We start from the raw sequence: 24,914 nt of genomic DNA, 5'->3' as shown, positions 1-24,914 counted from the left end.
TCATCGGCAAAGAGAAAGTCTCGAAGTACAGTTTCCTTCACCTTGGTGATGGCACGCAGTCGCCTCAGATTGAATAGTTTCCCATCGGTTCTGTACTTCAGGCCTACTCCTTCAGTGCAGTGTTGAAAGGCATCAGTCAGAGTGGCAGAGAATATCATGCTAAACAAAGTGGGTGCTAAAACACACCCTCTGTACTGTATTATACTAAACTACTTGAAAAAACGAAGGGAAAACTTTAAAAAAAAATTGACAAGGTAAGGAAACTGTATGCTTGTTTCATTTAAATTAAGATGACTAAAAGCAGTATTTTGGTTTTTTTCATAGTAAAGTTTCAAAGCTGTATTAAATCAATGTTCAGTTGTAAACTTTTGAAAGAACAGCCATAATGTTTTCTTCAGAGTTACAAACATTTCAAAGTTACGAACAACCTCCATTCCTGAGGTGTTCGTAACTCTAAGGCCTGGTCTACACTAGGCGTTTAAACCGGTTTTAGGAGCGTAAAACCGATTTAACGCCACACCCGTCCACACTAAGAGGCCCTTTATATCGGTATAAAGGGCTCTTAAACCGGTTTCTGTACTCCTCCCTAACGAGAGGAGTAGCGCTAATATCGGTATTACCATATCGGATTAGGGTTAGTGTGGCCGCAGATCGACGGTATTGGCCTCCGGGCGGTATCCCACAGTGCACCATTGACCGCTCTGGACAGCAATCTGAACTCGGATGCAGTGGCCAGGTAGACAGGAAAAGCCCCGCGAACTTTTGAATATTTCCTGTTTGCCCAGCGTGGAGCTCCGATCAGCACGTGTGGTGATGCAGTTAAAAATCAAAATAAAGAGAAAGCTCCCTCATGGACGATGCGGACGTGATCGCTGTAAGGGCAGGCAAATCTGTTCTATCAGCGCTCCGTTACAGAAGACGAAATTCAAAATCATTTTTTAAAAATCTCCAGACAGATGCCATAGCAGGGACTCGGCGCACTGCTGCGTGACAAGCGTAACGGAAAGCCAAAGAATCAAATGGACGCTCATGGACTGGAGGACTCAAGCTATCCCACAGTTCCTGCAGTCTCTGAAAAGTATTTGCATTCTTGGCTGAGCTCCAAATGCTTCTAGGGTCAAAAACAGTGTCCGCGGTGGGTCAGGGCATAGCTCGGCAATTTACGCACCCCCCCACCCACCCCCAGAAGTGAAAGGGAAAACAATCCTCTCTTGACTCTTTTACATGTCACCCTATCTTTACTGAATGCTGCAGATAGACGCAATGATGCAGCACTCAACACCAACATCCTTGCTCCCCCCACGCCATGGATGGCTGATGGTACAATATGACTGGTATCCGTCCTCATCATCAGCCTATTGGCACATGGGGCAGTGCAAAAGGACTGGTAACCATGCTGACTAGCATCGGTAAGGTCAATCAAGGGCGCCTGGTCCTAATTTTTCATGGTAGATGGTACAGTATGGCTGATAACCATCGTCATCATAGCAACAGGGGGCTGAGCTCCATCAGCCCCCACCCTTCATGTGTAAAGAAAAGATTCAATTGCCCCTGGACTAGCAGAGGGCTCCTCTCCTCCACACTCCTTACTGTCCTGTCTGGACTATCATAGCAGCTGGAGGCTGCCTTCCACTCATATCTCACTAACAAGTCACTGTGTCTTATTTCTGCATTCTTTATTACTTCATCACACAAGTGGGGGGACAATGCTACGGTAGCCCAGGAAGGCTGGGGGAAGAACGGAATCAACAGGTGGGGTTGTTGCAGGAGCACCCCCTGTGAATAGCATACAACTCATAATTTCTGCAGGATCTGACACAGGGCAGCTGTGCTCTCTGGTTCTCTGATACAATGGTTCTCTAGTACACTTGCCCATATTCTAGGCAGGACTGATTCTATTTTTAGATACCAAAAAGGAGGGATTGACTCAGGGAGTCATTCCCAATTTTGGCTTTTGCGCCCCTGGCTGATCTCAGCCAGGGGCACTTATGACAGCAGCAAATGGTGCAGTGCAAAAGGACTGGTAGCCACAATCATCTTATTACCAATTTATGGTATGGTAGATGGTACAATATGGCTGGTAACCATCTCTGCTATCATGCAAAAGCAAAAGCATGCTGCTGTGTAGCGCTGCTGAATCGTCTCTGTGAGCGGCATCTAGTATACATACGGTGACAGTCACAAAAGGCTAAACAGGCTCCATGATTGCCATGCTATGGCATCTGCCAGGGCAATCCAGGGAAAAAAGGCACGAAATGCTTGTCTGCTGTTGCTTTCCCAGTGGAAGGAGTGACTGACGACATTTACCCAGAACCACCCGCGACAATGATTTTTGCCGCATCAGGCACTGGGATCTCAACCCGGAAATTCCAAGGGGCGGGGGAGGCTGCGGGAACTATGGGATAGCTACGGAATAGCTACCCACAGTGCAATGCTCCAGAAATCGACGCTAGCCTCGGACCGTGGACGCACCCCACCGATTTAATGTGTTTAATGTGGCCGCGCACATTCGATTTTATACAATCTGTTTTACTAAACCGGTTTATGTAAATTCGGAATAATCCCGTAGTGTAGATGTACCCTGAGGTTCTTTGTTACCAACGTTTGTACAGATCTGTCATCAGCTGTCTCATAATGCATACACTTTTTGTTTTATAACTCTCTATCGTGATAGGAAGATGTGTATCAAACTGAAATCTGTTTCCTGTAATAGTAATTATATTAATCTACTGATGCCTCTCAGAAACTAAGACAGATTTTATTTGGAGGTGTTCCCCCTCGGCGACGTTTCATTATCATTATCCCTTTCTTTCTATCACCCCACTCTTTCCTTATTTTTGAAGTCACTGGCTTGAAAAAATGACTTGTTCTAAGGTAATCTCTTCCTCCTACTTAATTCCTACTTCCAGTCGCAGTGCTCAGTTTTTGTTCAAGATTTTTTTTCTTGAAATCGCTGACTCACTGAATCCTATTTCAATAGAAAACAGAAGGAAGAAAAGTCTTCCATAATAAAAGGTTGCATACAGTACTAGTGGAGACCCCTCTTATGGGCGAGGGGTGTAGAGGTAAATCACTAGCTGCATGAAGCCAGTCTCGTAGGCTCTTGCGTTTCTTGCTGGGTTCCATTGGAGCAGAGGACAGAAGCTTTGGCCTTTGGGATAGTATCTGAACCTTCGGCTGTACATGTGTAAGATGACTCCTGTGGTTGCTCGGGAGCACAAATGGAAGGCTGGTGACTTTGAAGGAACCATCATTTCAAGGAGCATACTTGCATGGCCCTTGATACTGGCCTGTGCCCCGCTACTCTCTGTCAGTCTGCGTGCATGCATGTGTGCAGTATAATGTACCTAGTTAAAGTCGTCATGCACTGTATACATTACTAACTTCATCAAAAGTTTTATAAATTCAAACTGCACATGATAAAACATTTAAGTTTCCACTTTTTAAAAACTTTTTATTTCTTTCCATTGATACAGGTTGAATCAAGAGACACTCTAAACAGTATTGCCTTGAAATTTGATACGACACCGAATGAACTGGTTCAGTTAAACAAATTTTTCTCCCGAGCAGTTGTTCCTGGACAGGTATTATCTATTAATTACCTCAACATAAACTGGGTGTGGTGGAAATAGAGGAAGATGTTCAGAATGCTAGTCTACCACTTCTACTGAAAACAATGGGATGTTTCGCTCAACCTATAAGACATCCTATCTTTTGAAGATATATTTAGGATTCTTCAGTTAGAGTTAGTGAACTCCAGACACCCACTTGGATTACTCAGTTGAGTAACTGCTACCAATGGGAGTTAGTCACAGTCTAACCCAGTCTTTACTATCTCTCTTAAATTAAATTTGGAAAGACTTGATAAAAGCAAGCATGTTTAGAATCATAAGGTAACTTTTTCAGGTTCAAGACAAATTTATTTTTTTGTAAATGGATATAGGATAAATATTGGGCACTAGTAGCCTTTCTAAAGCTATAAGCATGACTTACTGCTACTGTTACTTCCAGCTGCTGCAGAAACTAATTGTGCAACACCATTCATGCCATTCCCAAGAGAATGGATCTGAGAAGCAAATAAATTTAGAGTAACCTAGTTTTTGGCATGCTTTGTAAAGAGTTGAATCAGGAAATAGATGACCAACTTTTTTTAATTGGGTTGAATACACTGAATGTGTTCCCTAGCAGTAAATCTTATTGACTCTAAATAATAGACTAATAGCAATCTATGAAAAGGCCAGAGAAATGGTACACTTTGTGCAAGTATTCATAATAGTATTTATTACAGCACTGGACAAGTTTGAATTGGTGTTTCTGGGCATGCTGTAAATTTCTTACTTTATGGTCTTCTGTTTACTTCTGCACTATTATTACTGCTAACAGTCAGCCTTAATATAGGTTTACAGAATTTTAAATATTTAAAGGCTCAAAAATACATTCTGCCAGTATATATTTACTCATTTAATGAATTGCTTTAAACAAGTTGTTTGTTTTATTGTACACTGTTTGACATCATGATGGAAACCAATGGGGGATTCTTTTATATGGCATGTTTCTATGATATGTCAATACATTCTTTGTCTCATGAACCTATTAACAGAGAAGATTTTATTAATACTGCTTGCTTTGCTAGAAGAGTGTTGACAGTAAAATTGGTAATTCACAACTAGATCTATACGGTATTTTAAAAAAAATTCTAAAGCATAAATTAACTCCAGCAGAACAAATTTCATAAAATAACTTGAGACAACAAATCTGCATCAAAATGTCAATGAAACTCTTAATGTAACTGTTAACTACAGCCTGTGTTCAATTTCTTTATAGATTTTATATGTTCCTGACCCAGAATATGTTTCTAGTGCGGAGAGCTCCCCATCTCTTAGTCCCATAAGTCCCTTGTCACCTACATCTTCAGAAGCTGAATTTGACAAGGCTACAGTAAGTGTAGGTATATGTGTTTCAAGGGCAATAACAATCTTCTCCATGTTTAATGAGATGTGTGCAGTAACTGATTAAAAGATAGGAAACAAAGGGTCGGAATAAATTATCGGTTTTTAGAATGCAGAAAGGGGTAAATAGTGGTGTCTCCCCAGGGGTCTGTACTTGGACCAGTACTGGTCCACATATTCATAAATGATCTGGAAAAGGGGGTAAACAGTGAAGTGGCAGAATTTGCAGATGATACAAAACTATTAAAGACAGTTAAGTGCAAAGCAGACTGCGAAAAGTTAGGAACAGGTCTCATAAAACTGGGTGACTGGGCAACAAAGTGGCAGATGAAATTCAGTGTTGATAAATGCAAAGTAATGTACATTGGAAAACATAATCCCAACTATACATATAAAATGATGGGGTCTAAATTAGCTGTTACCACTACCAAAGAGATCTTGGAATCATTGTGGATAGTTCTCTGAAATGTGCAGCGGTAGTCAAAAAAGTGAACAGAATGTTGGGAATCCTTAAGAAATAGATAGAAAATAAAACAGAAAATATCATATTGCCTCCATATAAATCTATGGTACGCCCACATCTTGAATACTGTGTGCAGATGTGGTCTCCCCATCTCAAAAAAAGATAAATTGGAATTAGAAAAGTTTTTTAGAAGAGAGCCACAAAAATGATTTTGGGGCATGGAACAGCTTCCATATGAGGAGATATTAATAAGAGTGGGACTTTTCAGCTTGGAAAAGAGATGACTAATGGGGATATGATAGAGGTCTATAAAATCATGACTGATGTGGAGAAAGTTAAATTAGGAAGTAGTAGTATTTACTTTCTCATAACACAAGAACTGGGGTCCAAATTAAATTTAATAGGCAGCAGGTTTAAAACAAATAAAAGGAAGTATTTCTTCACACAATGCCCAGTCAACCTGTGGAACTCCTTGCCAGGGATATTGTGAAGGCCAAGACTATAACAGGGTTAAAAAAAAAATAGATAAATTCATGGAGGATAGATCCATCAATGGCTATTAGCCAGGATGAGGTCCCTGGCCTTGGTTTTGCCAGAAGCTGGGAATGGGTGATGGATGGATCACTTGATAATTATGTGTTCTGTTAATTCCCTCTGGGACACCTGGGATTGGCCACTGTTGGAAGACAGGATACTAGGCTAGATGGACCTTCGGTCTGTCCCAGTATGGCCCTTCTGATGTTCTTATATGCAATAATTGCTCCTGGGGGATTTCTGTGCAAAAAAACTCCAAAATTCTGGTGCAGAATTGCAAAATTCTGGTGCAGAATTGCAAAATTCTGGTGCAGAATTGCAAAATTCTGCATATTTTATTTGTCAGAATAATGCAATATAATCACACCAGTTTCACTTATTTTGGTAATTTATTTAAACTGCCATATAGAAAGAAAATCAAAACTGTTCTTCTTTTCCTAAATACATGAAAGTAAAGTACTTGGTAACCAATACCTTGTATTCCAGTTATAATCCTGGATTTTCATTTAAATTACATTACATTACTTTGAATTTGGTTTTTGGCATTCTGTAAAGTAGAATGTCACTTTACATTGTTCAGACTTTCACACATGAAGGTCGTACAGTTTTTTGCTAATCATTGTCCTTCATTTTTTTTAAAATAATAAGTAAAATAGATCCTGAGCTGTAATCTAACCTGATTGTGCCTCTCTGGCACAGGACAAAAGCGAGGAAGCACATAGACCTTCCTAACAGAGGATTCCGTTACTGTCATTTACAATAAAGCTCCTTTACACCACTATGGCAAGGAGACTAAGAATGGGAAAAATCAACTAACAATGGGAACATTAGCAGCCTGCCTGCCTAGTTACATTTCTGCTCTAACTCAGGGACAGAGCCTGCTTCACACAGCCCTATGCCTCCAAGCCTGGGATGCAGCAACAGCAAGCGAGAGGGATAGAGCGAGTGTCTCTCACTCGTTCGCATGCAGACACGCACCCAGTCCCACCCCCTTAACTCTCTCCGTGCTCAGCCTCCCTCCTCCTTCCCTACCCCCTCCCAGTGGTGATCTGCTCTCTGCTGCCGGTTGCTCCCAGCAGGTGTGCCCGAGCTGCCGGGGAAGAGGCATGTGTTCCCCACAGATTTCTTTGCTTCCCCCATTTTGGAGCCAAGAAATCTGTGGAAGATATGAATTCCCCCAGGAGTGAGTAAATCTCAAAAAAAACTACTAGTTTTGGTAGAGGCACGAGTGACCTTATATTTGTTTTAATTAACTTACTTGGATTTGTATACTCAAGATATATGGGCAAGTTTAAAATACTACATGTAATATTCCTAAACTGTTACCCAAAACAATTTTTAATTTCTTCAATATAATTATTTTGGGGGGAATTCTGTGTGACTGTGGAGGCACAGAATTCATGTGTCCCGCAGAATTTTTTTTCTCCGCAGAAAATACATTTCTGGCCAAGAAGTGGTGCAGTTCCACCTTTCGCCCACCAGGGTCTGCTGTGGTGGCCGAACAGCCAGCAGCATGAAAACAGCCAGCTGTTCTGGTACCACAGCAGTCTCTGGGGAGCAGAAAGTGGAACTGCAGCATTTATGGGACAGAATGTATTTTCTGTGGGGGTGGGGGGAAATTCTGTGTATGCTCAGTGCTGCAAGAGTAGAAGTTCATCACAGCACTCTGCCCACAGAGCCAGGTTAGGCCAGAGCGGGGCACACAGGGCTGCTGTGGGGTCAAACACTGGGGTTCAGAGTGGGAGGGACAGACTGGGGTCTGGGCTCAGGAGCTGTGGGGTGACAGTGTTGAACCAGGGGACAGGGGCTGCAGGGATACATGAGATCGGGGAGGAGGCTGCAGGGACCCATGGGGATGAGGGGTGCAGGGATCAGGGCAGATGTGCCTGCCTGAATGGGAGAGGCTTGGGATCAGGCTCCCCAACTCCCTAACAATCCTGACCTCCTGCCCCTCCCCCCAAAATAAACCTGTTCAATACTTTTCCCACCCACACCCAACAACTCACCAGATTCTCTCCAGGCTCCTTCCCTCTCCCTCAACTCTTCCATTACCCCTGACTCCCCCAAGCCTTTGCACTGCTTCTGACAGGTGCAGGAAATACAGTTCTGTATTGTAATTTAAATGAATTACTCAAAATTCCGTATTAATGTGCCTTGTAAGGAATCTATTTGTCAAAAAAAAAAATTACCTGAATCTTTTTTTGGTCTGTATTGTTACAGACGTACTTGCTGACAGATTTTGAAATTAATTAACAAAATAATTGATACTGGCATGATTATATTGTATTATTTTGACAATCTGCAGTATTTTAAAATACTGTGTGCAGAATTCCCCTAGGAGTAAATATAGTACTGTTTTGTTTGAGTTTTTTGTACTTCATTTGGTTCAGATAGAGACCTATATAGATCAGTTGAGTCACTTTCACTAACTGGTTCATATATGGTTTGATCCACAGCTCATTGAAACTAATAATCTCTTCCATCTCTTTACATTTTTCGGATGTCAGTAATATGTAAAGGCTGAAACTAGCTTGCCATTGAAAATCTAGTTTATAAGTATCCCTTTTCCACGGAATGTTAGTCACTGTTAAGCAGCATTGCTTCCCTCAGCTTGATATCTAGACACCCAGTCGGTTTTCCTGTCGCTTCAAATAATGTTCATCAGACCCAGGTCATGGACCGTCACAACTGTCTGTCCACTTTCCAAGACAGTGGATCCATATGGGCAATTCTCAAAGAAGAAAGTTACTGTGATTCTTCAAGGTGATTTGCCATATCAATACATGCTCACTGCTTGTGTTCCATCTTCTTTGGAGTCTCTTTACAAAGGATTCCTGACATAGTGGAAAGAATTTATGGATGGGATTACATCATTGTAATCTCTTAGAAATCTGCGTGACAGATGTGTCGTGGTGAGTGGCGTAAAACAGATGCTGTTATCTAGAAGAGACTTGAAGATCACTTGCTACAGGTGTGCCTATTCTCCGGGGATGGTGTTCCATAAGATCAGTTCTCTCTAAAAAACAGCATTTTTGTGGTAAAGGAACAGTGTTTATTCTTACAAAAAATTCTCTTTTTAAAAATAAAAAAACCTGAAACCACAGCCACTTCCCCACTATTAACCAACCTTTCTTAACTTTTATATTGGTCACACGCATAACTTGAGCCTCATGTATTTGCAAAAACAATGTGCAAGAATTAAAAATTTCTAGTAGTTTATTTGAAATCTTGCTTTCATTTCCAATATACAATACAACACCTTATTTATTTATTTTATTTTTAACACACACAGAAACACCACACCATGAATATTGCTCCACAACAGATCAGTAATGTAGCCTAAAGTACAAATGCTCAAGCTCTATGGACCTAAGTCTGCACCACCTTATACATAATTTGTAACATCAAATAGGTGAATTTTTCAGTTTATTCATAAAATTTTTCATCTATTTAAACATATTGTACTAGGAAACTTATCAAAGTTTGACTTAAACTTAACGTAGATAGGGACTATATTCCATTTGAAATCTTTAGTACATATTTAATAGACATAGAAATAAAAAATACATGTGCATGTTTCCATTAGAAAACAAAGCAAAGTGGCAAAACCAGGGCTGCCCAGAGGATTCCGGGGTCTTCGGCGGCGGGGGGGGGGCCCTTCCGTTCCGGGACCCGCCACCAAAGTGCCCCGAAGAGCCCCCCGCCGCCGAATTACCGCCGAAGCGGGACCCGCCGTCGAAGCGCAGCCCAGTCTTCGGCAGTAATTCGGTGGCGGGGGGTCCCCGCCGCGGGTCTTCGGGGCACTTCGGCGGCGGGTCCCGGAACAGAAGGGGCCCCCGCCGCCGAAGACCGGGCTGCGCTTCGGCGGCGGCGGCGGGTCCCGCTTCCCCGCGCCCCGCCCCCAGCCCCAGCCTCTTACCCGAGCGCGTCTCCGGCGGGGCCTGAGCTCCGTCCCGCTCAGAGCCGCGTGGTGAGGGGGCGGGGCTGGGAGCTCCATGCTGAGCGGAGGCAGCTGCCCCGCCCCCTCCCCACGCCGCTCTGAGCGGGGCGGGGCTCAGGCCCTGTTGGAGCTCCCAGCCCCGCCCCCTCACCACCCGGCTCGGAGCGGGGCGGGGCTCAGGGGCTCGGCCGGAGACTCGGCGCTTGATGCGCTGAGGCTCCAGGAGAGGGGCGGAGGCGGGAGCCTCCGCTCTTCTCTTGGGGGCCCCTGCGCAGCCCAGGGCCCGGGGCAAATTGCCCCCTTTGCCCCCCCTCTGGGCGGCCCTGGGCAAAACTAAGATTTGGTGAATAGTTCTATTCTGATGATGAGTGATGAAGGATTATATAGTAGTGGGAACTGGCCAGATTTCTAGGTAGCAACAGAAGCAGTTTTTAAATTTCTGAATCTTAATTTTTGCTAAAAGTGAAACTCTGGGACAAAGTTTCCAGTCGGCAGAACTTCAGTTTCTCCCGTGAATGTCAGAGCTCTGACCCTCTTCATCCTCCTCCTTAGCTTCCTAATACTACTCCTCTCTCTGGCTGCAGACCCTCCTCCCAGTTATCAAATTCTTACGTCCCCTTACTCTTTTTTTTATGCAGTCATGAATGGTCTTCTCTAGGAAACTGAAAATTCTGCAATACTGTAAAACTAAGGAAAAATCTACAAAAAGACATTCCTAACTTTTTATTCCTTCTAAGAATAACATTTTAGAAAATTTAGAATAGAGAGATGAATTCAGCAGACAGATTGAGAAATAAATCACTCAAAAGTGAAAGAAAAAGAACTGTGTCCTACCCATCAGGACACACAGCTGTAAGGCTAACTGTCAGAATGTCCTGTATGTTCTAAGAAACAGTTTTTATCCTACTTGTTTTTGAGAGGTTATTTGCTCATCTGAACGTGGGAGTCAAAGGGTACAGTAATCACGAGGATTTGTTAAAAACAATTAGCTTATCCATGGTAAGTGGATTCTGTGATCATTTTGGTTTTTTTTAATTGGGATTACCAGTTAGAATGTCTGTATCTTATTCAGAAGGCTTATTTTAAAAATTAAGCAATATTTTAAAAGGGAGGGAGTGAATTTCCACGTGACTTGCACAGAATCACTCTTCAACATTACAGTGAATAAATCAGCCTACTTTTTAATTATATCAAGTACTTGCAGCTTTCTGCAAAGTTGTGACTTATATTGTGTATACTAGCGATGTGCGTTGAAGCTAATATTTGTATTCAAACATGGTTATGAGAACCTGCTTTGGGATTGTGCTGGAAGGGCAGAGTGCAAGGACACACAGTGTATATGGGTTCCTATCTACCAATCTGATAAACCATTGCAAAAGAGGCTCTAATAAAGACGGTATAGCTTCTGAAAACTTGAAATGCCACTTTGGATAATGTTGAATACCAGTTACGAATCTAGTACTTTAAGAGATCTTTCAGAACAGCAGTTTTAAACTAATTATCAGAGAGGAGAAATGTCAGTAATTGGAAGCAATACAAAATTTTTCCACCAGCATGTCTGCCTACTTTGTACCCACCATTCCCTACAATGTCTCATTTGGCCACTATCACTGTTTAATCTAGTTTTGCTTTGCTTGGGGAAAATGTGATCTAGAAATAACTATAAATGATTGAAAACAGTTTACTATATCTCTTCTGAGTTGGAGAGAACGGATACTAAGGGGTTTTTATACAGTGCTATAAAGATGCATGGCATTTTGGAGGAGGGGGGAGGAAGGGGAGAGAAGAATTCTGCCTTGAGAAACTTAGCCTGTGGGCTTGCCAACACTTGGTAGTTTTACAATTGCTGTTCTAGAGTATTCTAGAATAACTATGTATTTAGATAACCTTCCAACTGTAGACAAGCCCTAAAGTAAGGTGAAAAACCAAAATGAACTGACAGCTAGATAACCATCTGCCACACCTCTGTGCTATATGGTACCAATAGTTAAATGTAGTAGTAATGGAGATCTGACAGTGGGATAGCAGAGAACCAAAGTGAAGATGGAAGTCCTAGAGCAGGGGTAGACAACCTATGGCACGTGTGCCAAAGGCGACACGTGAGCTGATTTTCAGTGGCACACTCACTGCCCGGGTCCTGGCCACCAGTCCAGGGGGCTCTGCTTTTTATTTTAATTTTTAAGTGAAGCTTCTTATGCATTTTTAAAACCTTATTTACTTTACATACGACAATAGTTCAGTTATATCTTAAAGACTTCTAGAAGGAGACTTTCTAAAAACGTTAAAATGTATTACTGGCATGTGAAACCTTAAATTAGAGTGAATAAATAAGACTCGGCACAGCACTTCTGAAAGATTGCCGACCCCTGTCCTAGAGCATAAATATCCTGCTAGTCAGTGTAACTGAAAATAGCAGGGTTTTTTTTTTCTGCCAAAAAAAAGTGTTTAAAACGTGAGTATTTTCCAGTGTTTTGCTTTTTAGTTTTGTTTTAAGAGTAATGTAGGCTTGAAACAGAGTCCCCCATCTTGTTTCTGTATATATGCACTAAGAAATAGTCCTGGCGTAGGTCCTAAGCTGCCATTTTATTTAAAAAATTGTCCACTGTGGGGTTCCATGTTTTTATGTCAATCACTTTTGTAGCAGATGTGATTAGTTATTAAGACTTACACCGTCTTTTTCCTAACTGCGAGTGCTGTGACCTCAGACTAGGATCTGAAAGTCAAGCTTTGTTTTCACTGGTTTTATATATAGGTCCCATGAGCCAAACACATCTCTAGCTTACATCTGTGATCTCCCATTTTCTTCATTCGTGTTGTAGAAGAGTAACTGAGGGCAGAGTTTGGCCATGCAATTATAACTTTATTTTGACATGAAAGTCAGAAGGAAGTCATACACATCGTTTCCCTCTCACCTACCTTTTGCACAACATGGGCATTTCAAATACTACACTGTCTGCTCTCATTGCCTGATAGTTATGGTCAGGTCTTCAGGTTGTAAAAGTCAACATAGCTTCGCTGAAGTCAAGCTATACTTCAGTGGAACTATGCTGATTTCCATTAGCTGAGGATATTGGCCCTTTTATATCTGGTCTGTTTTTCAAATTAATGCATTGGGAGCCATGATTTCAGTTGTTTTTTTGCCAAATGCTCTTGGAATGAAAAGTAGATGACTTCTAAATGTTGAACTAAGAAACTAGTGAAGCATACATAAATGTACAGGGATCATAGGAGAGTGTTCTCTTTTTTTGTACTCTGGAAAACAATGCCTTTCCTTTTGTAGGATCCAGATGGGCTCCAGCGAAAAGAGGCAGCTGCTTCACCAGCTTATGCATGTTTTCGTCCTGCAAGAGTGGTATCATCCACATCAGAGGAGGAAGAAGCATTTACTGAAAAATTTCTCAAAATTAATTGCAAGTACATGACTTACGGCAAGGTACTTAAACTCCTCACTCTAACTCTTAAACCATTCTGTATGTTTTTTTAGATAAACTTTCAAGTTTTTTTTTTTTTTGTAAAATGTGAAGTACAAGTAATTCACTGTAATAGACCGCTATTTATTTCATACATTTTTCCCAAGCATTCTCTCTAGATTCCCAGACTCTTTAACCTCGGCAAATCAAGAGAACTGATTTATAATGCAACTAGTTGTGACAGGTTGCCTTGTAGCAACATTGTAAGGTGACTGCACGTGCCTTAAGGACATATAGGTTGTATAACCCTCCCATACTATCAGTCCGTAAGGGTGGCTTCCTAGTTGGACTCTGATGACAGTATATATGTACTTTTCTTTAAGTACATATTTTTTGTTGCCTTAAAATTTAGGGTTTAAGTTTGTTTGTTAGGATTATAAATAGTCTTTGCATCCACTGTGTGTGTGTGTGTGTGTGTGTGTAAAATGTATTAAAAAAAAATTAAAATCTCATATGCAATAGCAGTATCCCAAGGATAGCAAAAAGTCCCTTGTATGGTTAGAGCATGTCATCTGAAGCAAATGTCCCGAAGTCTGATAAGCTTTAGCCCAGTTCACAAGCATTGGAGCTCTGTCCAAGTATGCTGGAGGCAACTGATTGATCTACTAGGAACTGAGATCTTCCTCCAAAGCCTTCAGGTAAGTCTACTAATGAAGAATTCCGTGTCACCAGAAATGAATGGGTCTAGGAAGTGGATCAACAAGTCCTGGGGAGTCTGAGGTGCTTTATGTCTTAATGGAGGCAACTCATTCAGCTTGCATTAAACGTCTTTTTGGTTGTTTTCTCAGTATGCTCTTTCAGCCTGCTGGGCTATAGATAAAGCTTCTGTTAGTCCTCAATCCAGGCCTATACTAGGAGCACTTAGTTGATACAGCTATACCAATATAGTGTATTAGCAAAGCACTGTTAGTGTGGACTCAGCTGATGCAGGCCAAACTGCACTTCTGCCAGTATATCTTTTTCCAGCAGTCCCTGAGTGAAATAATGTATACTAGCAAATTTGGCCCAGTATAACTGCGTCTATATTAAGTGCTATTGCCAGTGCCAGCACAGCTATGTTGGTGGCAGCTTGCACCTCCTCACATCCCTGAATGACTTAGCTATGCTGGCAAAATTTTCATAGTGTGGACCTGTATTCAGCATACCGAAAAAAAAGCTGTCTTTGCTCGTAATCCAGTGTGATACACAGTGGGTTTACTTCACTCCTGGTCCTCCTCTCATAGGTGGGACTCAAAATTGATGGGCTATCTCTTTGAGCTCTTATTATCTTTTCCTTGAGTTTCTCTAAAGTACGTTTTTCGAATTGCCATACTCTCATGTGGAAGAGTGAGAACTGCAGGTGTTGGTTATGAACTTTCCATTCAAAAAGAAAAAACACCCCTGCTTCTTTATTCAAGTTACTCCCTAAAGATCACCCAGTTACCTTGCTATTCTGTATTGCTTTGATTCATGTAATTGAATAATAGAAAATTAGGATTGCAAGAGATCTCAGGAGATCATCTAGTCCAACACCCTGCTCAAAGCTGGACCAACCCCAACTAAATCATCCCAGCCAGGGCTTTGTGTCACTGGGCCTTAAAAACCTCTAAGGTGGAGATTCCACCACCTCCCTTGGTAACCCATTCCAGTGCTTCACCACTCTCCTTGTGAAATAGTGTTTCCTAATATCCAACCTAGACCTCTCCAATTGCAACTTGAGACCATGGCTTCTTGTTCTGTCATCTGCCACCACAGAACAGCCAAACTCCGTCCTCTTTGGAGCCTCCCTTTAGATAGTTGAAGGCTGACTCTTCTCTTCTGCAGACTAAATAAGCCCAGTTCCCTTAGCCTCTCCTCATAAGTCATGTGCCCCAGCTCCCTAATCATTTTTGTTGCCCTCTGCTGGACTCTCTCCAGTTTTTCCACATCCTTTCTGTAGTGGGGGCCCCAAAACTGGATGCAGTCCTCCAAATGTGGCCTCACTGGTGCTGAATAGAGGGGAATAATCACTTCCCTCGATCTGCTGGCAATGCTCCTACTAATGCAGCCTAAAATGCCATTAACCTTGGCAACAAGGGCACACTGTTGACTCATATCCAGTTTCTCATTCACTGTAATTCCCAGGTCCTTTTCTGCAGAACTGCTGCTTAGCAGCCTGTAGCAGTGCATGGGATTCTTCCATCCTAAGTGCAGTACTTGAAACTTGTCCTTGTTGAACCTCATCAGATTTCTTGTAGCCCAATCCTCCAATTTGTCTAGGTCACTCTGGACCCTATCCCTACCCTCCAACATATCTACCTCTCCAACCCTCTCTTATAGACATACGTTTTTTCTATTTTGAAAAGGATAAGGGCATTGTGATAGGGTACACAAATCCCACAGTGGATTTGCGTTTTGTCAACCCGGAAAGGGTTAAAGGATGGTACTGAGCACAGGTAGCCCTGCAGAGCATGCTCCAACAGGAGAGACAGGTTTGAATAGGGAGCAATCCGATTTAGAGGGGAAGAGTACAGACCTACCCTGAAGTCTTCTGACAAAGGGGCTGGAAAAGCTTCTCTGAGGGAAGAGAATAATATGCTGAGCCTGGCTGGTGCTGATGGCTTGGTTTCTTTTTCATTTTTCCTTATCTGGGACCAGAAGCTGAGGGAGGAAAGCAGTAGTAGGAAGTAGCCCAGAAAGGGTAACTCAGAGGCCAAACACTTTAACCCTCTTAGGCCTCTTGGTCAGGACCCGATGGAGTGGGTGGTCTTCAGGCTCCCCTGTCACTGTCCTCAGGAGAGTGGGTGGACATTAACGAGTAGGCCATGCAGCCCACCAAAGTCCATGTTACAGGCATGTTTACAGAAACAATTCACGTGTTTGTGGTCATGTCTAAAAAGACCATTAGGTAATCGTCCTCTTATGAAGTTCATCCATCGTGAATAGGGCTCCGTGACATCTTCAGCGGCCAGTGTGGCTGACCCCATGGCCAGCTAAGCAGCTAGCCCTGGGGACCACCGCTCAGGTGTTCCTGGGGACAGCCACACTGGCTGCAGCTGGAGTGGCTCTGCAACTAGCCTCTTAGGTGGCCTCATAGCCAGCCGTGCCAGCTGCTGCTGGGACAGCCCCAACATCCAGTGCCAGCCTCATCAGCCGCTGTTCTGGTGGCCCCAGGCAGCTGGCCCTGAAGATCGTCCTGGAGCAGCCGCTGGCCCCCTGCGCCCCACCCCCCCCACCCCCAACACACTCAGTCTCACACTCACTCTCTGGCAGGAGCAGCTGGGGAGCCCCTCAGGGCTCCCCCCGGCCACTGGTGCCATGGTCTCCTCCCCCAGGGTCACCCCCCAGCCACTGATGCCGCGGGCTCCTCCCCCAGGTGCTGCGGGCTCCCCCCTGGGGCCCCACCCCTCCAGCCATTTCCCCCCTCCTTCCAAGATTCTATTGGGGTCTTTATAGTATAAGTCATGAACAAGTCACTGGCCAGGAATTTTTGTTTTTTGCTCATAACCTGTCTGTGACTTTTACTAAAAACGCCTGTGATTAAATCGTAGACTTAATCATGAACTTTTCAAGCCTCCCATTTATTTTGAAGTCTATGCTTCTAGATTTCTACCTTCTGCTCTTTGGTATTTTTATCCTAAATTCTAAACCCTCTCTTTTGGCATGTTGAAGCATTTCCTCCACCTCTACTTGACTCGGAAACTTCAGAGTTGATAGGTGGTTTGTTCTAATAAAATCTTTATTTCTCCATATTGAACCAAAATTCCCTTCTGTTGTCTGGGGGATGGAAGAGGGTCCCTTTCAGTAGTGCCTAAGGGATTTAGGAGCACAAGTCTAGCTAACTTGTACTCTTAAATCCCTTAGGCACTACTGAAAGTCTCCCTCTTAGTCTTGTTCAGTGTGTTGCTCCACCAGAATTGCTTTTATGAACCTTTCTTATTGAATTAGAGTTTGGGTAGAGGCGTTGAAGAAATGGGTTGTTTGCGTCCTTGCTAATGACATATCTAGATGTGTGTGCTTATCTAACTTAATGTTCTTTGAGTGCTGGTCCCTACATGTATTCCACATGTACGTATGCATGCCATGTGCCAGAGTCTGGGGATTCTAACAAGCTGTGTCCATAGGCCGCCACATGTGCAGTAGCTCTCCTCGTGTTGGGGGACCCCCTTCCTATAGTCTGGAACTAAGCCCAGAGTCCCAGGTTCAAGAACTGTCTCCTGCCATTGCTCCTTCTCTGTGAGTGATGATTGCCAATGCTGTCTCTACTGTTTATTGCTGCAAAGTGCAACATCTGTTGCTCATTTCCATTGCAAACACACAAAGCTCCTAAGCCTTGATTAAGGAAACACCTTACAGGGAAGTCTGAGGCCATGCTCTGATCTGGGCTAGGGAGTCATCATCCCCCCTGCCCCCTCCCGGTAAATTGGACCCATGAGATGAGCAGTGTCCCTTTGAGCACGAGCTTAGGAGCAGAGTCTACAGCTGCTAAGCCTAAGGACTCATCAATTAGTGTAATGACCCAACCATTCCCAGTCTCTGTTTAAACCTAAGTTAATTGTATCTAATTTGCATATTAATTCGAGTTCAGCAGTCTCTCTTTGGAGTCTGTTTTTGAAGTTTTTTTGTTGCAAAATTGCCACCTTCAAGTCTGTCACTGAGTGGTTAGAGAGGTTGAAGTGTTCTCTCACTGGTTTTTTAATGTTATGATTCCTGATGTCAGATTCTATTTCCCTATGTTAAGTTCTCCTCACACCTTCTTCTATGGGTCATCTCAATTATCACTTCAAAAGTTTTTTTTTTCTCCTGCTGACAATAGCTCATCTCAATTGATTGGACTCTTCCAGTTGGTATGCATACTTCCACCTTTTCATGTTCTCTGTATGTATAAATATCTCCTGTCTGTGTGTTCCAGTCTATGCATCTGAAGAAGTGAGCTGTAGCCCACAAAAGCTTATGCTGAAATAAATTTGTTAGTCTCTAAGGTGCCACAAGTACTCCTGTTCTTTTTGCAGATACAGACTAACACGGCTGCTACTCTGAATCCTCGCTTAATGTTGTAGGTATGTTCCTGAAAAATGCTACTTCAAGCAAAATGATGTTAAGCAAATCCAATTTCCCCATAAGAATTAATGTAAATGGGGGAGGGGGTTAGGTTTCATGGAATCTTATTTTTTTGCCATAAGTTTTAAACAAACAGCAATGATTGTGAAGGATGGTTGAGGTGGTGGAGTCAGAGGGTGGGATATTTCCCAAGGAATGCTTTACTGCTAAATGATGAACTAGCACTCGGCTGAGTCCTCAAGGGTTAACATGTTGTCAATGTAGCCTCATACTCTACAAGGCAGCACGAATGGAGGGAGGAGAGACAGCATGGCAGAGAGAGACAGAGACACACTGTGTGTGTGTGTGTGTGTGTGTGTGTGTGTGTGAGAGAGAGACTCGTATTGCCCCTTAAAGTATGCTGACCGCACTCTAAGTACATCGCCTTTTTAAGTAGATCAGCAAGTTGAGACAGCAGCTGCTGCCAGCAAGCTCCCTCCATTCTGAGCCCTGTCATGTCCCCCCACATTCTGCTGAGATGGGGTACAGGAGTGGGGGGGAAGGGGACACCCTGACAGTAACACCCCTTTTCCTCCCCACCTCTGCACAGCAAGCAGAAGGCTCTTGGGAGCAGCTCCAAGACAGAGGGCAGGAGCAGCACATGGTAGTGAGGGGAGGGACAGCTGAACTGCTCCACAATTGATAGCCTGCTGGGCAGCTGCCACACAGGGAACTTAGGGTAGCTGATGGGGGGGGGGGGGGGGAGGCTGCCAGTCCACCCTGGTTCCATACCCCCCTCCCCAGCTAACTCCAACGTGAAGTGAGGAGTTACTGTAGGAGGCACTCTCATAGTTGCAAAGACAGATCCTTGTCCAGACCTGCCCATAAAAGAAAGGATCCCTCCTTGAGCCTATCCAGGCCTTTGTGTGAAGATCTGATGGCTCTAGGACCTCTAAAGACCCCCATACTGGAGGGTAAAGCCTATAAGAAAATGGATCAATCAGCATTGTGAATGGCTTCAGCTCTGAAACACAAGGACCAACACTTACCAGCTCCAACCAGAAGTGCTGGACCTGATTCTTACTCTGTACTGGCCTGTCCTTCAAAAGACTGCCCCATTACAACTTCCCAAGATGCATCCTAGCCATCAGTCCTGACTGTCAGAATGCCCCAAACACTGGGTTGTACAGACACCTATACTACACCGGAGGATGTTTTGCTCTCTTGCCCTCTGTCTCCTCTCCGGCCCATTCCTCCTGAGGGATATTGCCACACTGGAGGATGAAACTGCATCGGTGACCTTTCTCCTCTCCAACTCCCAGGCAGGAGTACCCACCCTCTGGTACCGTCGGCTCAACCAATGGAGTGAGAGCAGTTCTTAGACTGAGTCGGACACTCTGACTGTTCCATCTCCTAGTAAAAAGCTGAGCCCTGACAGGCAGTCAGATCTGAGCAGCATCCTGCCAGATATGACTTTCCCAGGGGCTGCTGGTACATGATATCCTGGGGTCCCCCCCATCCAGTCCCTTCTTTTGGCCTTATTGGGGCCCTTGGAGCCCTCAGGAAGGTGCCCCATCTCCATCCATGAATTATACCACAACTCTCCAATGCTGCATCCACTGAATCTGTCAGAGTACAAGGAGGAGAACACTGATGTGAATCTTCAGGTATCAATAAGAACTAGGGCTGTCAAGCGATTAAAAAAATTAATCACGATTAACCACGTGATTAAACAATAATAGAATACCATTTATTTAAATGTTTTTGGATGTTTTCTACATTTTCAAATATATTGATTTAAATTACAACACAAAATACAAAGTCTATATTGCTCACTTTATTTTTGATTATGAATATTTGCACTGTAAAAAACACACAAGAAATGGTATATTTCAATTCGCCTAATACAAGTACTGTAGTGCAGTCTCTTTATAATGAAAGCTAAACTTACAAATTTAAAATTACGTACAAAAAATAACTGCATTTAAAAAATAAAACAATGTAAAACTTTAGAATTTACAAGTCCACTCAGTCCTACTTCAGCCAATCACTAAGGGGGGGGGTCGAACTAGGGTACGCAAGTTCAGCTACACGAATAGCGTAGCTGAACTCGAAGTACCCTAGTTCGACTGACTTACCCGTCCAGATGCGGCGGGGTCGAACTCCGCGGCTCCAAGGTCGACTCCGCCACCGCCGTTCGCGGTGGTGGAGTTCCGGAGTCGACCGGAGCGCGCGGGGAGTTCGAACTATCGCGTCTTGATTAGACGCGATAGTTCGAACTCCGCGAAGTCGAACTCACCGCGTCGACCCGGACGGTGAGTATAGACCTACCCTTATATTCACATCCAGAATATTAGTATCAATGCTTAGAAATTTAGTGGAAGGAATATTAAACCTCATGCTTCAGTGCTTAAGCCAATCTTCAATTACTAGAAATCAGGATGAGACGTAATATGGGAGTGTCACCACTCCACACCTGCATTTTTGTCTCATTCTTACACCTTGTTCTCGAGCATTTGGTGCTGACCACTGGGTCAGACAGGATACTGGACTAGATAGATCTTTGTTCTGATCCAGTCTGGTGATTCCACGTTTCTCACATGGAAGTAATTGTCTATAAGGAATATGCTTTCATGGATAATTTTTATTTGTAAACTGCTCCTGGAGGAAACCTGCACCTCTGTGTGCGCGCGCAGAATTCATGTCCCTGCAGATTTCTTTGCTTCCCTGCAGAAAAAGAGAAGCAAAGGGAAGCTGTACGAGTGGTCACACAACCCTCCCCAGCAGTCATTTCAGGCACCTGGAGCAGCCGATGGAGAGGTAAATCACTGCGGAGGCACAGGATGGGACTGGGGACACCCCCAGCTGGTGGCTCCTACCTTGCACCAGGCTCAGCTGCTAGTACAGGTTGGGGAGGACAGGACTTATTCTTCCCCTGCATGGAGCAGCCAGGGCAAGGTAAGATGCAACCCCAGCCCCAGAAATCTCCTCGACTGCAGGAAGCTCCGCACCACTCCACCTCCCCACTTCCTTCCCCCATCACTTCTCTCTTATGTGGGAGGAGGGATCCCTGTACAAGGAGCTGCTCCCCTGTCCACCTGACCCTCTCTCCCCCTGCCAAGCCCCCCCCACCCACCCATGTCTGGATCCCCACCCCTGCACCCAGACGGCCCCTGCACTCAAACCTCCACCCCAATGAGACCCCTGACTTGTCCCCTGCACCTGGATCCCCACCCCACTGAGCCACAACCAGCTTCACCCAGACCTCCACCCCACCAAGCCCCAATCCCTCCGCTGAGCCCCAACTACCTTCACCTGTACCCTCCTGCAGAGTCCCATTGCCCCTGCACCCAACCCCCCCGTACCCAGATTGCCCCACACAGAACCCTCTCACACCACACCTAGTTTCCCTCCCCCATGCCCCACTAAGCCCCTCCCTACTTGGATCTTGCTGAGCTGAGCCTGCTTGCCCCACACCTGGATCGGAAGCCAGAGCTGGGTGGGTAGGTGTGAGACTGTCCCTCTCGCTTACTATCTTGGTGCACCTGGCGTGAAGGCGTAGGGCCCTGGGGTGTTTCTGGGGCAGGCCTGACCCTTGCATTGTGTCCGGATCGGGTGCAGCCCCACTGCCGAGTCTGTGTTGAGGGAAGAAAGGGGAGCGCTGCAGGGTCATCTTGCGCCTCTATGCACCCAGTGGCCTGTGCTCCCCACTGCCATGCTGGAGCTTCCACATTTATTTATTGACAAATAAAATATGCAGAATTTTTAAATATTGTGCACAGAATTTTTTTTATTATTGTTTGGTGCAGAATTCCCTCAGGAGTAGTAAATTGAGTATCTCACTTTCACTCTCACACACTCACTCACACACATTTTATCAATCAAGTTAATTAGGAGCTAGAACAGTCCAAGCCATTATTTGAGAGAGAGCTCCCATCATTCAAGGAGAACTAGCCAATCTAGAATTAGAAATTCTCATACTACCAACTGGCTAGATCCTCTGAATGCTCCCACATCTTTCTGGCCTGGTACTATAGACCCTCAGAATTTCACGAGTGCCCTACTTTGAATTTTGCTTTCCATACCAGGCATTATATCCTGTTGCTGAAAGGAGGAACAAAGACCTGCATGCTTTGCAGTTCAGTAATCCAACCAGGTTATGTTAACTTTTTGTCACATTTGCATCTCAGAATTTTTTTGTTCCTCCCATCAACCCTGTCACCCTTAGACAAAACTGTGATAGGATAGGATTTTTATAAACTGGGACCAAGAGCTGTTAATGTGTTGGAAAACTTCCTTTTCTGTCACTTGTCAAACTTTATCTCAGATAACTAATTGACTGGAAAATGGCGATTAAGATATGAAAGGAGATGCGGGGGGGGGGGGGGGGAAGGAGTGATTGCAAAACCACCAGCACAGTTGGCAGCACACTATTTGATAGTTCAGTTTTATGACTTTTCAAGCCTTAACTTCTCTTGAGACTATGTTCTCAGCACTAAGGTCTTCGTTCATTGGTAGGGACGCTAACAGCCGCAGTAAAAAAGTTTCCATGCGCTTCCTGACCACTGTTGGTAGTCTGTACGTACCTATGGTCTCAAGTTCCATCAGTTTGGCACAGTCAATTAATATTACATTCACAGAATGTTTATATTAACTATTTATACTTTATTGTGTGTAATGTATATGAATTAGGGCCGTCAAACGATTACAAAAATTAATCCCAATTAATCAGTTTTAATCGCACTGTTAAACAATAATAGAATACCAATTGACATTTATTTTCAATATTTTTGGATGTTTTTCTACATATTTTCAAATATATTGCTTTTTTAATTACAACAGAGAATACAAAGCATACAGTGCTCACATTTTTTACTACAAATATTTGCACTGTAAAAGGATAAACAAAAGAAATAAAATTTTTCAATTCACCACATACAAGTGCTGTAGTACAATCTGTTTATTGTGGAAATGCAACTTACATTTGTAGATTTTTTTTTTTGTTACATAACTGCACTCAAAAACAAAACAATGTAAAACTTTAGAGCCTACAAGTCTACTCAGTCCTATTTCTTCAGCCAATTGCTAACACAAATAAATTTGTTTATATTTACAAGAGATAATCTTTTCTTTTTTACAGTACACATATTTTAATTAAAAATGTGAGCACTGTACACTTTGTATTGTTGTACTTGAAATCAATATATTTGAAAATGTAGAAAAAAAAAATATTTCAATTGGTATTCTATTATTGTTTAACTGTGTGATTAAAACTGATTAATTTTTTATCGCAATTAATTTTTTTGAGTTAATTGGGTGAGTTAAAATGGGATTAATTGACCGCCATAATGTGAATCAAATGTGTATATAATAAAGCAAACTTAGTATAGGTCAGAAATCTGAATGAAGAGACTGTCAAATCAGGACCCATCAGCTATTAAGAAATCCATGATTACACAGGCTTCTTTATTTAACTTGTGTTTAGTCTGTATGAAAAGGAATTTAATGGGAACGAGTGAGCTCTCCTAGTCTGTATACAGAAGAGCTGTAAAGGTTTTGTGACAGTTGTGACAAAAGTAGCATCCCGAGGAGGAGTGGTTGTGCATTTTCTTTCACAGCACAGAATGCTTGTCGTGATCCCAGTAACATTACAAATGGGAAAGTCCGATGGAAGTGTTAGTGATGTATTGGAGGGCCATGTTCCTTTTCAACTACTGAAGCTCTCTGTCGTAGAGATAAGGAGGCTGCCACAAGTTAGTTTTTCTTCAATGAGAGAGAGAAATAAACCCTGAAATCATTACAGGTCCATAGCTGAATCACAGCAAACAACTTGCCAACGAGACTTGTTAGTTTAAAATAAAACAAAAAAGCTAGGCCAGCTCTTGGTCAAGAATTATGAAATCATACCCTAAGCCTGTTTTTTCCAAGGAGTCTGGACAGGTTTTCAGCTGTTCATATAGTGCTTAAACATGAGCCTAAGAACACTATGGAAGTTTATAATGCATATCTAAGGATTTTCAGGGATTTTTTTATTCCCTTGTACTGTCTCCCCAGGCCCTGTAATATGGGGTATTTGGCTGGAGTTAGAACTTAAATGACTTACTTATACTATTGGCGTTTAGGGAAGGAGCAGGAACATTTTTTCCCAAACTAAATGCTCACAAGCTTTTTGTATTGCAGCTGTAGGACTGGAAAATTTGTCTTCCAGTCACTTCAAGGACAACTACGTAAAGATACAGGTTGCCTTTAATCACCAAACTTATCTTTTTGATTTGTTCTGGGAAACCTCCAAGTACAATAAAACACCCTGTCTTTGAGTTTGTCCTTCCCCAAGGCTATTAACAGATTTTCATTTTGGCTGTAGGCCCACCAGCAGAAAGAGTGCATTATAATCCTCAGTGATTAGCTTATAAAAGCAAAGTCCTATCCAAGTTCGTCAAAACTGTTAGGGTTTATCCTTGAAATAAATTTATTCCTTCATACTTCTCTTTGGAGTAAATGGAGACACACTGTTTTAGCTATTGTGGTAATACCTTGTAAATGTGAAAAACATGTCTGTC

At 43.2% G+C, this 24,914-nt stretch overlaps 1 protein-coding gene across 7 annotated transcripts in view; it reads left to right on the top strand.

The window, feature by feature from the left end:
- The window catches only part of OXR1 (oxidation resistance 1), a 556,965-nt gene that overhangs the window by 447,531 nt on the left and 84,520 nt on the right, over positions 1-24,914 (top strand). For 4 of the 7 annotated variants that reach the window (XM_045003186.1, XM_045003187.1, XM_045003188.1 and 1 more), the window contains 3 exons: positions 3,477-3,584; positions 4,825-4,944; positions 13,167-13,319. In XM_045003186.1, the coding sequence (XP_044859121.1) occupies positions 3,477-3,584; positions 4,825-4,944; positions 13,167-13,319 (381 nt within the window). The remainder of the gene's footprint in view (positions 1-3,476; positions 3,585-4,824; positions 4,945-13,166; positions 13,320-24,914) is intronic. The other 3 variants (XM_045003185.1, XM_045003193.1, XM_045003192.1) reach the window with 1 other exon arrangement.

This window comes from Mauremys mutica, chromosome 2, assembly GCF_020497125.1.
Source record: "Mauremys mutica isolate MM-2020 ecotype Southern chromosome 2, ASM2049712v1, whole genome shotgun sequence".
NCBI lineage: Eukaryota > Metazoa > Chordata > Testudines > Geoemydidae > Mauremys > Mauremys mutica.
This window is presented reverse-complemented; position numbering and strand designations above follow the sequence as displayed.